The sequence below is a fragment of the Etheostoma cragini genome, chromosome 5, assembly GCF_013103735.1.
Source record: "Etheostoma cragini isolate CJK2018 chromosome 5, CSU_Ecrag_1.0, whole genome shotgun sequence".
Taxonomy (NCBI): domain Eukaryota; kingdom Metazoa; phylum Chordata; class Actinopteri; order Perciformes; family Percidae; genus Etheostoma; species Etheostoma cragini.
In genome coordinates, this window is record NC_048411.1 from 20,434,177 (window position 1) to 20,450,718 (window position 16,542).

Genomic DNA, 16,542 nt, shown 5'->3' on the forward strand with positions numbered 1-16,542 from the left:
TAAAACCAAAGAATATGGTATAAATACGTGACACAAATTGAGTAATATTGTAATTATTAGTTACAGAATGTCCAGCAATAACAAACACATTTTCCACAAAAAATCCTTCAAATAACATATTATACGAGATACAGTCATAAGATACAATGAAAACAGAAGTATCATAAAATGTGGATACATTTTAAGAGTAATTTACTTCAACTAAGTTTCACTGATTACTTTATAAATACGCATTACAAAATAAGCCTTTTTCCTTTTTTTGGTAATGTCCATATGGACTTATAGAAACTGAAATTTATTACGGCTTCTGCTTTATAGAATGCGGATATAATTGTATATTAATGAGTAGAGTTGCATATGTAACTGCATGATAGAAGGATATTTAGAAAGAATAAAATACCATGGAAAACACATTTTATGTTTTCAAATGAATTTACTGACGACCTTAGTGCAGTCGAAATCTCAAGAGCAAGCGCTATAGTTGACATTATTTTCTCAAATTACATTTGTACATTTATCTACATACCTTTATTTTGAAAATCGTTAACCAGAAGTAACTCATATAAAGCCTTAAGCTTCACGTAGCGCTCATCTCCTCCGTGGCATCCTTGTTTCTTCTCAAATGTGCGATTTACGGCAGGAACGGCAGAGGATGCTAAGGCCTATTTCATGTTAACTGCACACGTTAATATGAGGATTAAGAGATAAAATAACGACTTGTTAAAGGTTAGTAACGGAGCTGGGATTCCATGTTTGACAATGCGGAAATGGGCCAGAGATGTCTTCTTTGACAGATGTTGCCAGCTAGCTTAGCTCAGGCTGCTAACATCTGGTTTCTACAACACAGGCACCTAATGTTAGCTTGTTTGTCTTGTTCTGTATATTGGCTGAAACTGAGCATTTAGAGCATAAAACAGGCTTGATGTTATATTCAATTAAATAACAGCTTTTAAATGTGTGCATCGCCTGGAAGGTGCACCATGTTGGCCTTTATATCAGGTTTTAAACAGGGCAGGGGCTTAAATGAAGAGGAAAATGTTAAGATACTCAACGTTATCTTTACCAGTATTTCACCAGCTATATACTGAGAGTAAAAGTGGTGGAGATAGGCTACTTGGTAGAACGCAGAATATTTATATTTACGTTTTTTTAATTATTTTTTTCCCCTAATTTTTATAGACAATAATTACTAAGGGGCAAGGGTGAATAACCACTGCTGATGTGGAACTGTAAAGCTTCTTGTGAAATTGTATTGGTTTTACACTTGCCTTTGATTTGAGACCTAGGGATGCATAGATGTACATCCTAAATCCACAAAGATCTTTTCTCCGCTTTTACACTGATATCTGTATAAATGTTAAAATTCAGTTTGTTTGTTGGGGGGAAAGCTATGTTTACAGGCTTATAAATTGACATATCAACTAATAATAACTTTTCATAGATATAGTTTATCAGTACCAGTGTAAATATTAGTCAATAAGAAATGTTGTTTTACCGGTCTTGTGCTCAAAAATCCAATATCAGTTGGGTGATACAGGTTGTGATAGGAGTGATAGAAATATCCCATCATAACAAATATAATATCAGTATCAGGAAGATGTCAGATGAGTTCAGTCTCTGCTTTCTCACACAGTCCTAAAAACAGGTCTTACAGTCAGACTTACTGAAAACACGTGTGTGTGTGTGTGTGTGTGTGTGTGTGTGTGTGTGTGTGTGTGTGTGTGTGTGTGTGTGTGTGTGTGTGTGTGTGTGTGTGTGTGTGTGTGTGTGTGTTTTAAAGCAAAGACCGTTTATTATTTTTGTCCAATAATCCATCAGAATTATATATAGCAAATGTGTACTTTTAAATTAATTTGTCTTTATGACTCTGTATATGTGTATAATGTATAAAGGAATTAAATTGACTGTTTTCTTACTTTTTGTACACTCACAATCTCTTTAACTAATGAAATATGAGCTCATTAGTCACTAGTTTTTGTTGTTGTTCTTTCAACACCCAAATTTATGACATCAATTTAAACTCTGTTCTTCGTCTTTTTTTCTAGTCCCAGTTAAGTTAATTGAAAGTGGAGTGACAATGTTTGCTGTTGGCTGAAGTCCACTCTAAGAGCAAAAATGAAGAGGAGGCTTCTTCATGGTTTCCTGTCGGAAATGTCCATCCGGATGGCGCTGTTTATCGTTTTCCTGTAAGTATATCCCACTTTGAATAATTTTCATCATTGCTTAATGGCTCTATTATTTTAAAAAGCAGGCATTCTTTTAAGTGATGAGAAAACAAACGTAGCTGTTTTGTGTTGGTGTAGTGTGACGGAGCAGCTTCCTCCTTTCTACCGTGAGATCCAGCCAGAGGAGATGTGGTTGTATAAATACCATCGTGTGGAGAGAGACCATGTTCCCACTTTTCTTATGTTTGTAAGTAATATGGCTGCACACCTCTGAGTTAAAATGGAACATAATATATCCCTTAATGCAGTGTTTTCCCCCTCATACCTCACCCCAGACAACAATCAGTGTATCTGAATTTACTTTCCTCCTCTTACTGTATTTAAATGACCTTACCAATGTTTCTTTTAGCACAATAATCTTAGTTTACATCATGTTGACCACCATTCTCTAAAGAAAATCATACGTTTTTAGATTAATTTCCTGCCTTCCACACATCCACTGGTCTCATGTTCAGGGTTTGACATCAGATGAGGTAATTACCATAGTGAATATCAAAAACTTCAGTTTCATTGTGTGATAAAGTGCAGCAGATTTTTTTTAAATGCAGTACTCCACAGCAAGGACATCACTATGGCAGAGATGGTGGACATCAATGCAGTATTGCCATATATTTCATTTTACTCATACAAGGCTGTGCTGGTTGAATTTCACTCTGTATTGAAATAAATAGAAATTTTAAAAAAAATGTTTGCGTGCTTTCCCAAAAGTTTTAACATTTGTAGAATTTTAGGTGTAAGCAATTTGTAGTTAAATTGAGTTATTAATGTATGTACTTGCTTACAAACATGCATCTGGCTTAAAGTGGATAAGTATTTCTCTCCTCTCTCTATATCTCCATTAGAGTGTGGCGGTTTTCACCCCGCTGATTGTGATCCTGGTTTTCACCTTCCTGATGAAGTCGGAGCGGGGAGATCTAAAAGAAGCCTCGCTGGGTACGAAAGCTGCAAATATCTTTTTTTTCCATATTAAAACAAAAATGTCAACTAGTTTTTTGCCTTTTTTTTTTTTTTTTTAAAGACTCACTTCTGTTTCTCTCTGTTCTCCAGCTGTGACTTTGACTCTGGTGCTGAACGGAGTTTTCACCAACGTCATCAAACTTGTTGTTGGCAGGTAAACATTGTACACAAACATGGCAAATGATGATGAAACCCAGTGCCAAAGTGAATAAAAGCCTAAATATGTCTTCTCTGTGTTTGTCCCGTGCCCCAGGCCACGACCAGACTTCTTCTATCGCTGTTTCCCAGACGGTCAGATGAATCTGGAGTTGCGCTGCAGCGGTGACCCAGATGTAGTCATGGAGGGCAGGAAGAGCTTTCCCAGCGGGCACTCTTCCTGTAAGGGCCTTTTAAGGTTGATTAAGCATCAGTAGCTGGTACATTTTCATCAGCAGGCAACAAGGACAAACAACAAATACACAAAGTGGGACAATAGATGTATGGAAGTGTATTTTAGCCTTAGGGTTATTATATTCAACTAAAATGAAAACAAGCAGTGAAAAATAGTTTTAGTAAACTAAAACTAAATGAAAACTAAACTGGAACTATATTACCAGGTTCAAAAACTACTAACTAATAAATAAAATAAAAATTAAGTAAATCATTTTAGTTTTAGTTTTTTAGCTATAGCATAGTGTATTTCTACTGTGTTGCAAACAAAAATGAAAAACTAAATATATAAAAACTAAAGAAACTGAAACTAAACTAAAACTAGCAAACACACAATGAAAACTAACTAAGAATGAAATTGAAAATTCAAAACTATTATAAGCTGGTTTTAGTCTCTAGGCTTTTATTTTGTTGTATAAGAAAGATAGCATTGTACGTTACTCCCCATCTCTAATCCTTGCCCCTTCTCCTTTTTGCTGTTTTGTTTTCGAGTTCTCTCCATCCCCTTTTATAAAACTTTCTCTGGCTCTGATCACCCTTTCCTTCCTTTCTCCTCGCCCCCAGTTGCCTTTGCAGGTTTGGGTTTCACAGCGCTGTACATCGCAGGAAAGCTGCGCTGCTTCAGTGCAGCAGGCCGAGGCAGAGCGTGGCGGCTGTGTGCCTTTCTCACACCTTTACTCATTGCCACTGTGATCGCCCTCTCCAGAACCTGCGACTACAAACACCACTGGCAAGGTCAGTAGCAGAAGATGGGTTAGAGGGACACGGTGAAGGAGGATGTGTGAAAAATGTCGACACTATTGACTGGTAGCTGTTGCTAGGATCATTTTAAGGTTTTTCATGTTGATTGAAGAAATATGACAATTTAGGTTGTGAGTTGATTGATTATTTCCTTAAATCGACTTACAGCGACCTGTATAGCAGTATTATGTCAGCCACACAATTTTCTTCTGGCACAGGAAAACACAACTCTGACTGTTTTTGTTTTTCAATTGGGGAAACAACTCTGTTACAAACCTGTTACTTTTTTGGCATTCAGCATTATATCTAGATTAAAATGTATTATTATAATATTGTTTTACAATTATGTCAGAAATAATTTTGTAGCAACTCCTATCAATCTACTAAAACAATGGATACTTTATACAGTTACATCTTCTGATTTAATTAATTACATTTTTTGACTATCACGTTACTCATCCCAGAGGGGATGACACTTGAAATTTGATATATTTTATAAGAAATTTCTGCATAAAAAAGATTTTCACTTCAAGCAAATATACTTTCTTCTGTGAAGTTTTGTAAATATTGTACATGTATCGGGACAAGTATGTTGCATAAACTTATTCCACACATCACAGCATTTATAGCCTAAGCTGATTTGCAAAGTATTGACACTTCTCTGTTGTAAGCAAATTTGGAATAGAGTGTTTACCCTTTATCTGTAAAACATTAACTTAACCAGGAAGGTATAAAATCCAAAAAACAGCCAATTTGGTCATGGCTATTTTACACCAGGAGCCTATAAAACTAATACGAGCAAAGTTTGAGAACCAAGTGGGGTTTTATTGCTTTATGTCTGTATTCTACTTATTTAATGTCCACAATGTTCTTAGATTTCTGGAGCCTTGCTGTAGTTCAGGCATGGTAGTCATTTTATAGTCTTGTCTTCCATACGGTCTCCCCACAAGCGATTTCTCACATTAGGCCGCCCGTATAAACGCTTGGTGCCCATTGAGTCTGCATACAACAACACTGAGCTCTGCGTCCTCGCTGCTACTCAGAATTGTAACTCCCACCACCTCGCCAGCCGCCTCTTGTATTGGCTTTTAGTTTTTTTAGGTTTTTAATATGTGTTCATTAAATTTTGTTTGTGAGCTCAGGGACAGTCAGTCTCAGATTTGTTCCAAACCACGCCGCCAAACTAAATGTAAAAGTAATTTATTGTATGGTTAAAACCACAACATGAGTCTAGATCCAGATAAGATGCCATGCTCAGTGTTTGTAGTAAATGCTCCCATTTTTTGAGGAAGTTGTTCTTCTTGGTCCTCTGGGGGGAAAAGGTCAGTTTTTTCACCTTAAATATATCCACCAATATGTTGATCTATATTTTAACTTTTTATACATATTTAATGAGCATTGTTAAAGGGACCCAATTGAAATAATTGTCAACAAAAGATTTTCTGTCATTGTTGTTTATATAACAATAAATTAATTATGATTAACTTGAAGCTTTTTTAAGTTAATGGGATGTCATGACCTAAATCAAATCTCTTTTAGGGTTAATATTGCTCCAACATGTTGAACATATAGAAAGCATTCATTTGAAGCTGTGGAATCAAACTCCTCGTGTGTGTGTGTGTGTGTGTGTGAATGTTTCTGTTTTCCTTTCTTCCATGTAGATGTATTGGTGGGTTCTCTGCTGGGCCTCTCCTTTGCCTGGATGTGTTACAGACAACATTACCCTCCTCTTCAGGACGCTGAGTGCCACAGACCTCTGCGTCACAGAGAGACTGTTCCCGCCGCACAGGAGCGCAAACTGGCCAACTCCAACTACATCCTGCCCCTGTAGAACAGCAATCTGTTCTGTATCTGTTACTGGTGTCATTCATACTGGGTTACATGGTAATCCTTCAAATTCCAATTTTCACACCCATAGGGCTGGGCAGTCAATGTTTATTGTTTATTGTCAACCATTGTAACTGTATTGTGGGATTTTTTTTTTGTAGGGTAAGACATAGTGTATTTTCTAAACTAAAAAGACTTATGCCACATTTGTTCTGAGTGATTTCAGAAACACTTGAAAGTTACTGTAAATAACAACTTTAGTTTAACAACTACATAAACAACTTGAAGTGTGGGTTTCCAAACCTAAACCGACATTAACACATGTAAAAGTTATCAACATTGAAGAGCCTGATGGATACGATGACTTTTATTATTTTCCAGAAGGCCCAGCCCTTCACACGCTGTGTATTGTGCCTAAAGATTAAGTAACTTTAAATTTGCACAACAGCTGAGCGGGTCAAGTACACAAGCACTGCACTAATAGTCCACTGCCCATCAACCGCTGGCTCAGCTGCTGTGAGGCAGTTTCTCATGTAGGAACGCTTTTTGGGGATTCATTTGTTAACTTGCAACTTTTTGAACAAGCAGGGTTGAGGTTTGTGCATGGATGTTCATTCTTGACTTTTGGGAAAATAATATATGGTGAAGAGAATCAGAGCTCAATTTTTATGCCAAAACAAATATGTGGTTTATCGACAACACTTTTGATAACTGACTCATTTCTTTTGGTTGTTAAACCCCTGGGTTTTTGCAGCTTCTTTAATGTGAATATTTTTTTGAAGACTTTTTATCATTGGGAATCTAATATATAAGATTTGGACTGTTGGTATAAGCAGTTTAAAGTTTTGACATTTATCAGACTAAATCATTGACTAATCAACTAATATAAAAGAATACTTAAGATATTAGATAACTAAAATCTTTTTTTTGTTAACTCACGCTCAAAAAGGTTATTTTTAGTAATGATTACACTTTTAGTGGCCAAGTTGATTTGGGACAACAAGAAAGACAATGGCACAGAAGAAAAAGATATCTCAGGCTTTTGTTTATAGAAAACATTTATTATGATCAATTTATTGTTGGTTTTGGTTTTGATTTGTTTCAAAACAAAAAAGAAAATTACGGAATATCACCAGACTTCATGATAAAAAATCTCTGACATTTGACAAAATTGATATTGTCCCGCAGCACATCTGGCCCACCCCACTCTGAAAGCACCTTTTATACGTAAAGCAGGTTTATCAAAACCACACATAGTCAGCTTTATATCTTCAATCTATCTCCATATTGCTCCACTGTTTCTGAGTGCTTTAAATCTTTCGGTCTTCCTATATTATATTTAGAATGTTTCCATTCACAGATTGTTTGCTTAACATCTGGAAAGCGTTTATATGCCAAGTCCTTAGTATAACGCACTGATGTAGCAGCTCCACTCATCTCTTGTCGCAGTTGTTGCAGTGCTTGCTATACTTTCTTTATGACAAACACAAATGATAATCACATCTTCGCTCTAGCTGGACAGGACATCTGTCAATATAGTTAATGTGACTGTAAAAGAAGGTTTTCCTACACAAGGTCTCAGGCTGACTGTAGGTCTGGTTCTCGTAACTCTTCTGGCTCCTCTGCCAACACATCTGAAGTGTGGAAGTTCACAAGAAGTGTACAGGGGTTAGTTGCTGGAGTGACAGGGACACCAGATCTTCCTGAGTGAGGTCAGATTCAGGTGATGGTGCTAGCCTCCCAGTGCTCCGGCTGGTGAGGTTTTCTCTCCTGTTATTTTTTTGTTTTCTGAAAGTTTTCATCAACTTTAACTTTGACTGTGATTCAGTCATGATTTTTTTGTGGTCTTTTTGTTCTGTAATTTTCGTTTCTGTTTTATCTTTCCGTTGGGTTTGTAAGATTGGTTTTCAATTGGAAAAAAACATCACAATGTTACATACATGTGACTGTTTTTTTCAGGTTGAAAACATGAGAAACGACCAAACCTCTTTATGTTTCTGTTTGTGTGTGCAATCAGCCAAAGTTTTGCAGGGTCGAAGCACACATCTCGCTGTGAATCAAGCAGCTGGATTCAGACCAAACTTGGCAGAGAAAACAGATGAATTTGTGCCTTTGTTTACTACATTCCTTTGTTACTCTTAGTTAAATAATTATAATATACTGCATGTGCTCCCCTGTCATGTACACTTTGTTTGAACTTTGTTCTTTTTTAGGAGTCAGTTGGGAATATACTACATGATGTTTAAATGTGGCATGCTGCCTTTCATTACCTCAGAAAATCTTTCTTTCCATAAATGTTATTGTTGATGGAGTCAAATGTGAAAATTTGGGGTTAAGAGAGTAGCTGAGAGGAGGAAATAACTAACGTTTTACAAAACAAAAATAATATCTTACGTTACTTGGTCAATCTTACAGGTGTTATGATATGATGTATAGGTCTAAGTGTATTTAATTTTGGGGCATGTAGGAGTTTACTTGAATTTTGAATATTTGTTTGTTTACCTTAAATGCGATCATGTTATTTCATGAAAATAGGAATCCTATTTTTAGGCATGTGGCTTTCTGGGGGATCTTTAGACAAAAACATGTATTATCCTTTGTTGCAATTTGAGAAAATCCTGCATGTTTCACAGCTAAATAGCAACATATTTACTTCATTACTTCCTTCCAAATCCCATCAATCTCCAATCCATTTCCATCGGTTTCTATTAATTTATTTGATTTTCAGTACATGAATACTGGATCAGGTTGTGGATTATGTCTGGTTTCTTTCAGATCTTCTGTCATTACAAGGGATGATACTAAAACTTGTCTGTTTGCTTTATTTATGTCATGCTTATCATAATTTGCCTTGGCTTTTATAGCAGCCACTTTTGCTGATATTCTGACTGTACATGTTTTTGCTTTTAAGAACTCTTTTGGTGCCACTAAATGATGTTTCTAAATAATCTTGCAATACACACTGTCCTTTGCTTATTTTCTTTTGAGTCAGAAATTTGTGATAAACACAGGTACTTATTTAGACACTATGAAATGTATAAGAAGGACATGTTGAAAAGTGGCTAGGATAACCGGATAAAACAACAAAAATAGAGTAAAGTACAAATGTATTAGTCAAATTATGAAGCAGCTTATATCTTGGCAATACATGTATGCAGAATAGCCACATTTTCAAATGTATTTTTGGTTTTAAAGCTGCAATCTCTATTTTCATATTTCAGTGTACTTCTTATTAATTTGATATGGGGAAGTCCTACAAACCGTAATTTAAAAGAATAACTGGTGCAAATATTCACTGAGTTGAACATTTTTTAATTAGGAGAATTGAAGGAACATCACAGTCAAGATTGTGGAAATCAGTGTTTAAATGTTCCTCATTTATCTAACAGTAATTTCTATTAATGTGATGTCCATAAAATGGTTTGAATGCTGTTTGGCCCCGGTCATAGTACATTAAAGTAACAGTACAATTGCTGCAAGTAATTTATTATTACTTTATATACTGCTATGTATCTCAATCGCGTTTCCTGTGATGGCTAGGCTTTACTGCGCAGTCTCCAACTGATCTGGACGACGTATGACGATGTCACAGTTGGGAACTTGTCTGAAAGTTGTAAGTCTTCTGGTAGCTGTGCTAAGAGAAATCTTAATCATTCCCAATCAGCAGAGACGGAGAACGTTGGCATTTGTTAGGAGATAACATAGACACAGGCTAATTACTGACATACAATATTTACATTTCTATGTTTTTCTCCATTACAGCGGGCGTGGCCTCGAGTGTATGACATACGTGAATTCCTTTCCAGTGATTGGTTGGATATGACGCAGATTTGGCGCCACATTTCCAACAAGGAACAGCAAAGAAGGCGCCGTGACAGCAAACCAAAATAATCCGTTGTTCATGCCACTTTAGCGTTATTTAACCCGGTCTGTTCTCATTTTAAACATTTTAATTTTTGAAAATGTTTATCACGGACATAAGGAAGGAATTTTATGAAGTTGTTGCCAACCAGGTAAGTTGTTTGAGCTACCGTCAACGTTACCTAACTGGAACGTAAGGTTAACTAGCCAACTTGAACCACGAACGACTGTTTGCTAACGTTACTTAACGTTAGTGGATAGGTACCTTATAGTCAGTTATGATATTTTAGATACAAAGTATTTATTTTATATGCTATACTTACTTAACGTTAAACATGTACGTTACATCGCTTTCAGAGAGTCGCACTCCTGGTGGCGTCAGACATCGACGCTCTCTGCGCCTGTAAGATACTACAGGTAAGACAACCAGCAGGAAGCTAACGTTAACTGTTAGCAAACATTGGCTCAGGCTACCTCTCTTTAGGCACGGTACTTACTGAGATCCCCTCAAATGTAATATACCATGTGCCATGCTCTAATAGAAACCACTAGCTTAGTATTTTGTTTAACTTGATCAATAAGTAGCAGTTTTTGCTATAATGTCTCTTAACATATCTCTTATTTAATTGATTCAGTGAGTTGTTTGTGAAACTTTAGCAGCACCTTTCTTGTATAGTGTAGGTTATGTGCAATAACTGATGTGACACAGAACTACAGGATCTGTTGAAGCTTGTTAATATGAGAACAAAGTAATGAAATGCCTCTAGTCATGTCTCTGACACTGGTCAGCAGATTTTACTTAGATGACGTAAAAGCTGACAAATTTAATTAATGTGGCAATGCACATTTCCTGAGATAAAACTAATGGTTACACGCATTAAATGCTGATCAAATTATTTATATTATTTATACTATAGATTTGTCTATACATTTTCTTACAAGTTTCATCTTAAGTGGCTGAAAATTCACTGTCTTGTGTGCTTGTTTTGTAGTGTGCAACTAATGATGAATTTATAAATTCAACAATAATTGCTGTATCTTTTTCTTTTTTTACCAGGCACTGTTCCACTGTGACCAGGTCCAGTACACACTTGTGCCAGTTACAGGCTGGCAGGACCTTGGCACTGCCTTCCTTGAACATAAAGAACAGGTATGGTCAAATCAGACCTGAGCTTGGACGTGACTAAATGACAGAAGGATACATAGAGAAGAACTGATGATGATTGCCACACTGTCTTTTTACACTAAAAGTAATATTTGGGTGTTTGGTCTGTTGTAGTTCCGGTATTTTGTTCTCATCAACTGTGGGGCGAATGTTGACCTTCTTGAGATGCTGCAGCCGGATGATGACTCCATCTTCTTCATCTGTGACACTCATCGGCCCGTAGATGTCGTCAATGTCTACAATGACACCCAGGTGATGGATAACGAGCAATCTAAGTCTTTATTAGATTGTTCAGTGGTTAAGTACTTTCTCCTATTTAGCTCTTGACGTTTTTAGTGTAACCAAAACATTAAACCACAACTCAATTGAAACATTTCAGCCATACTTTCACTTCTGAAACATTGTGTTAACTCCTTTCATCTCATCCACAGATAAAGCTGCTAATCAAACAGGATGATGACCTTGGTGTGCCCCCATATGATGATATCTTTCGAGACGAAGATGACGAAGAAGGAGGGGACTCTGGAAATGAGAGTGACGAAGGCTCAGAGCCGTCTGGGAAACGGAGAAGATTTGATGAAGTACGTATTGAACAAAAGGAAAATACATCACTGAAATTAATGCGAACGGTGATGACGTGACTAACGATTGTGTGACTAATCATGTCATTGCAGGGGGCAGTTGAGAGGAGAATAGAAAGACAGCGAGCGAAGAGGGAGTGGGAGGCACGAAGGTGAAGTGTATTTTAAGGAGGTGTAGTTTATCATGTGTTTATTATGTAGTGATCACATTTACTAAATCAACACTAATGTTTCACCCATTTCTCAGGAGGGAAATCTTGTTTGACTATGAGCAGTATGAATATCATGGGACTTCTGTGAGTAAACAGTTTTTAAATTCATGCAACTTTTTTTGTTTTGAGTTCTGGAAACCTTAGATGAGCATGAAAATGAATCTAATGTGTTAAACCTTTGCAAAACTGTTAAAATTTACCGTCTTTTTGATATCGTTATACACAATTGGGAGTTCATTTTGCATTATGTTATTATTCCTGAATGAATTCTTGAATAATGAAGGTTATATTTTTTCTTCATGTGTCTTTTGTCAGGCGTCAATGATGTTTTTTGAGCTGGCGTGGGTGTTAACTAAAGACACCAAGGACATGCTCTGGTAAAATTTGTGTTTTGAATGAAATTAACTAAACATTGTGGAAATGCACCACGACTTGTACAGACTTTTAGATGTAGATCCTTAAGGTTTTCTCTTTGCAGGTGGGCCATCATTGGACTGACAGACCAGTGGGTTCATGATAAAATCACACAGTAAGAACATCTTTTAATACTTCAAAACATAATACTTGAAAACATCAATTGATTCCTTTAGAATTAAATAAGGGGACTCAGTGCTGTAGTACAGTTATTACAAGATGTATTTACTTCATGTTGTTACCCATACTATATTATTCTTGTCTGCCTCGTTCGTTTTAAGTATGAAGTATGTAACGGACATCGCCACAATGCAGCGACATGTTTCCCGGCACAACCACAGAAATGAGGATGAGGAGAACTCTCTCTCAATCGACTGCATGAGGATCTCCTTTGAATACGAGTATCCTTAATTCATATGATGTGTTGTCATTGTAGATCTTTTATATTTATACCCCAAACGCTTAATTGGTAGAAATCACTTTTTTTTTTAGTTTTTCTTAACCCTCTTCTTCAGCCTCCGTCTAACCCTCTACCAGCACTGGTCCCTGTATGAGAGCATTTGTAATTCCTGTTACACATCGTGCAACTTTAAGCTCTGGACATTAAATGGCCAAAAAAGACTCCAGGAGTTCCTAGCTGACATGGGGTAACGTGCCTAGACATCAATGAAACTATCAACAGAAAAAGGAACACACCGTTTGTTGAAATATAGCATATCACAGTCTCTCCTAACTGTAGATAGGTTTGCCAATGCATTTTTTGTCTTTGTGCATGCATGGTTTTAGTCCGGTGCTGCGTCGTCGCTAGTTAGTTAAGCGTAGGGAATGTAATCCTATGTTGCCGGTTAGCATGTTGTGATTAAAAGTGAGCCAACAAAAAAAACACAACCTATTTGCTTCTTGTGGCCTGCATATTCACGAGTACAAATAGCTATGCATATTCAGACCACAAGATTTCCTAGGCAGATATTGATTTGGCACAGTGCTTCGGCTTTGTTTCCACGCATTATAATCCCAAATAAGTGGTGCTGCTGGTGTTGCACCAGACTAAATCAATGCATGCACTGAGACAAAAAAATGCGTTGGCCCACCTATCTACAGCTAGAGGAGACCGTGATATGCTCTATTTCAACAAACGGTGGCGTGTTCCTTTTTAAACAGAATTTAATGTGATATGAAATATAGCTCCCTAACTTCTTTTAATGGATTGATATTTGCTAATGATCCTTTAAACAGGCTACCTCTGAAGCAAGTGAGGCAGAAATTCCACTCAATGGACATGTCGATTAAAGAGAACCTGAAGGACGTGATTGAGGAGTCTTCCAATAAATATGGGTATGAATTCAGAAATGACCTGAACATGCTTAGATGAAGTTATTGACAGACAGCCTGAAATTATTTGTGCCCCCCCCCCATCAGTTTGAAGGACATCCGAATCCAGACATTTGGTGTTCACTTTGGCTTTAAGAACCGCTTCCTGGCCAGTGACATGGTTCATGCTACTGCTGCCCTGCTGGAGAGCACTGAGAAAGATGAGAGCAACAGTGACAACTTCATCAAGGCTCTGGACTCTCTTTCCAGGTTTGTAGCAGAAACTAAACCAAAATCTAGATCCTCTTGGAGTTCTCAAATGTCCCTAAGATCACCAGATAAAGCTGTAAATGTCCCTTCTTGGTCTCTCTTTTTGTGTAGGAGTAACCTCGAGCGTCTCCATTCAGGTATTGAACTGGCTAAGAGGAAGCTGATGGCCATTCAGCAGACTGTTGCCAGCTGCATCTGTACCAACCTCATCTTGTCACAGGGACCCTTCCTCTACTGCTACCTCATGGAGGTACGAGTATCTAAATGACCCGCATGGGTGTGTGGCTGCTTCTCAACAGTATATCTTGCTCAACTCAAAGCCTCCTGCTGTTCTTTCATGTGTAGGGAACACCTGATGTGAAGCTATTTTCTAAACCCATTGCCTTGACTCTGCTTTGCAAGTACCTCCTGAAGGCTTTTGTCCATTCTGTAAGTATCTTATTGCCATCAAACTGGATTCAGACTGTCAGAAAATACGCTTTTAGTTGCACTGAAAACACACTGTTGTTTGTGTCACATGTTTTTTGTCGGATAGACAAGAAATAAGCGCTGCAAACTGCTTCCACTCATCATGGCTGCTCCCAAGGACGTGGAGAAGGGAACCGTGATTGTTCTGGGAATCCCACCTGAGTCTGAAACATCTGACAAGAAGAAGTAAGACTAGAGCTGTAACAATTCAAAATTTCAGAAGTAATTGCGAATAACAATATAATTGGGTTTTATTCAAATTTACAAAAACATGTATGTTTGTATTACTTTAGCAAACAAATTTAAGTTTTAAATTCAATGAGTTTAATGTTGACTCTTCAGACTGCTTTTTTTATTTGACCAAAGGTCCAAAACTCAGATATTTAATTAATGATATAAATTAGAGAACAGTCTTCACATTGGAGAAGTCAACACCAGAAAATTGTTTGTTTAACTTGAAATATGAATGAATAGCTGATTATCAAAATAGTTGCTGTAATCCACTAATCAACTAATCATGTGTTGTGAACGACCAAAATTACTTAATTTTCTCAACTCCTTCTTTTCTCTTACTCTAAAAGTTTCTTTGGTCGAGCATTTGAAAAAGCTGCAGAGAGCACCAGCTCCAGGACCCTTCATGACAACTTCGACACTTCAAGTAAGATTGATATTATTTTTCTAATGTGTGGTTTTATTCCTCATAAATGTTTTCTATCTGGAGAGGTCAGCCTCTCCATCAGACACTAGGTGACAGCCTTGTCTTCATTTCTAACAGAGCCTCTAGCGCCAAACATCACGAAACAAATTGGATTTTTGGTCTGTGCATTAGTTCAGGTTCTTTTTGTCACTATAAGCAATGTCACATTAGTCATGTTTCAAATGCAGACCAAAATTAGTTAAATATTTCTCCACCTTCCTACCCGAAACATTGTTCCTTACAGATGTGTAAACTGTCTCTTCAATCATGGACTCATTCATACCTGTGTTTTGTTTTTCTTCAGTAATTGAACTGAAGACGGATGACAGGAGCAAGTTTCTGGATGCACTCATCACCCTCCTGTCGTGAGAGCGATTGGAGCATGACTTTTGGGTCTTGAACAGTGTAAGTGCTGCTACTGTTCACATCTTAATGTCAGACATGTACAGTGTCACCAGTACAATAACTTTATCCATGATTTTATCTTCTGTTTTTTTTTTGTTTTTTTTTGTTGAGTTTGTGTGTATATTGTACAGTCTTTCTGTAAATGTGTGTATGTCTTAGTTTTGCTTTTAAATTCTTGAAACATTTGTCTTTTATTCATGTCTGTGAGTGGTTCATCACATTTTTATATTTTAAACAAATTTAATAAATCCTAGTAAATTTCTTAAATGCTTTGTTTGCCTCTTTGTCTTGCATAAATATGACTTTATCTTTTCTCTTTATATTCATATTGTTAGCAGGTACTTTTATGTTTTTAGACACACCTTCTATATATTTTAAATGCTCATGCTGCCAAGTCTCTAAGGGAGAGATCCCATGTTCCATATGGATGACATGTTTTCATTTTATTTCACTTAGCAGGATAGATGTTTGCTGTCAGAGATTATAGACATAAGTTAAATCACAGGGTAAAAATACTCCAAATCACGTCCTTTTTCATTTCCCAACCACTATTGAGTGGCCTACAGACCACACTGCTAAAAGAACAAAAAGGAAGTTGGAACTGACATCCTTTTCTGTAACAAGGAAGTGTGAGATGACGATATGTCCTGCCCTTCAGTAAAAGATGGCCTGGTGTATTACAAGCTAATTGAGATAAGAAAAAATAAGTACTGAAGCATATTTCCTCAACGTTTAGAGGTTGCGCTATCGTTATCTCTGCCGATACCGATTTTGATACCTCACCCAGGTTATCAGCCAATACCAAGAAAGATCTAATATCAGTTGTCTGTTTCCCAAATGAAAAACCTGTTTCTTATACATTGGAATAATTATATTAAAACATAACAGAAGAATAGAAATGTCATGTTGTAATGATATTACAACATGATATACAAAGAGGTCCAGTGTGTCTAAAAGGCCCCACTCTAGCGCCACCACT

At 36.9% G+C, this 16,542-nt stretch overlaps 2 protein-coding genes across 2 annotated transcripts; both read left to right on the forward strand.

Annotated features, from left to right (window-relative positions):
* Positions 1 to 563: 563 nt before the first annotated feature.
* Positions 564 to 6,387, forward strand: plpp5 (phospholipid phosphatase 5). The gene is made up of 8 exons (XM_034873035.1): positions 564 to 726; positions 2,046 to 2,186; positions 2,304 to 2,412; positions 3,068 to 3,158; positions 3,273 to 3,336; positions 3,436 to 3,560; positions 4,176 to 4,346; positions 6,014 to 6,387. The coding sequence occupies exons 2-8, from the start codon at positions 2,116 to 2,118 to the stop codon at positions 6,181 to 6,183; spliced, it is 801 nt and encodes a 266-aa protein (XP_034728926.1). The 5' UTR covers positions 564 to 726; positions 2,046 to 2,115; the 3' UTR covers positions 6,184 to 6,387.
* A 3,596-nt stretch (positions 6,388 to 9,983) lies between these two features.
* cdc45 (CDC45 cell division cycle 45 homolog (S. cerevisiae)) lies at positions 9,984 to 15,723 on the forward strand. Its single transcript, XM_034872992.1, has 18 exons — positions 9,984 to 10,192; positions 10,398 to 10,457; positions 11,098 to 11,190; positions 11,320 to 11,457; positions 11,637 to 11,786; positions 11,880 to 11,938; positions 12,034 to 12,082; positions 12,314 to 12,375; positions 12,477 to 12,527; positions 12,694 to 12,813; positions 12,928 to 13,059; positions 13,649 to 13,747; positions 13,832 to 13,993; positions 14,105 to 14,243; positions 14,339 to 14,422; positions 14,529 to 14,647; positions 15,043 to 15,119; positions 15,463 to 15,723. The coding sequence occupies exons 1-18, from the start codon at positions 10,142 to 10,144 to the stop codon at positions 15,525 to 15,527; spliced, it is 1,710 nt and encodes a 569-aa protein (XP_034728883.1). The 5' UTR covers positions 9,984 to 10,141; the 3' UTR covers positions 15,528 to 15,723.
* Positions 15,724 to 16,542: the final 819 nt, after the last annotated feature.

What these genes read in the sequence shown, in the direction of transcription:
- plpp5 (XM_034873035.1), top strand. Translation starts at nt 2,116, where the DNA reads ATGAAGAGGAGGCTTCTTCATGGTTTCCTGTCGGAAATGTCCATCCGG. An exon ending in GCGCTGTTTATCGTTTTCCT is followed by an intron (nt 2,187 to 2,303) that starts GTAAGTATATCC and finishes GTGTTGGTGTAG; the next exon opens with TGTGACGGAGCAGCTTCCTC. An exon ending in CTACAAACACCACTGGCAAG is followed by an intron (nt 4,347 to 6,013) that starts GTCAGTAGCAGA and finishes TCTTCCATGTAG; the next exon opens with ATGTATTGGTGGGTTCTCTG.
- cdc45 (XM_034872992.1), top strand. Translation starts at nt 10,142, where the DNA reads ATGTTTATCACGGACATAAGGAAGGAATTTTATGAAGTTGTTGCCAAC. An exon ending in GCTCTGGACTCTCTTTCCAG is followed by an intron (nt 13,994 to 14,104) that starts GTTTGTAGCAGA and finishes CTTTTTGTGTAG; the next exon opens with GAGTAACCTCGAGCGTCTCC. An exon ending in TGAAGGCTTTTGTCCATTCT is followed by an intron (nt 14,423 to 14,528) that starts GTAAGTATCTTA and finishes TTTGTCGGATAG; the next exon opens with ACAAGAAATAAGCGCTGCAA.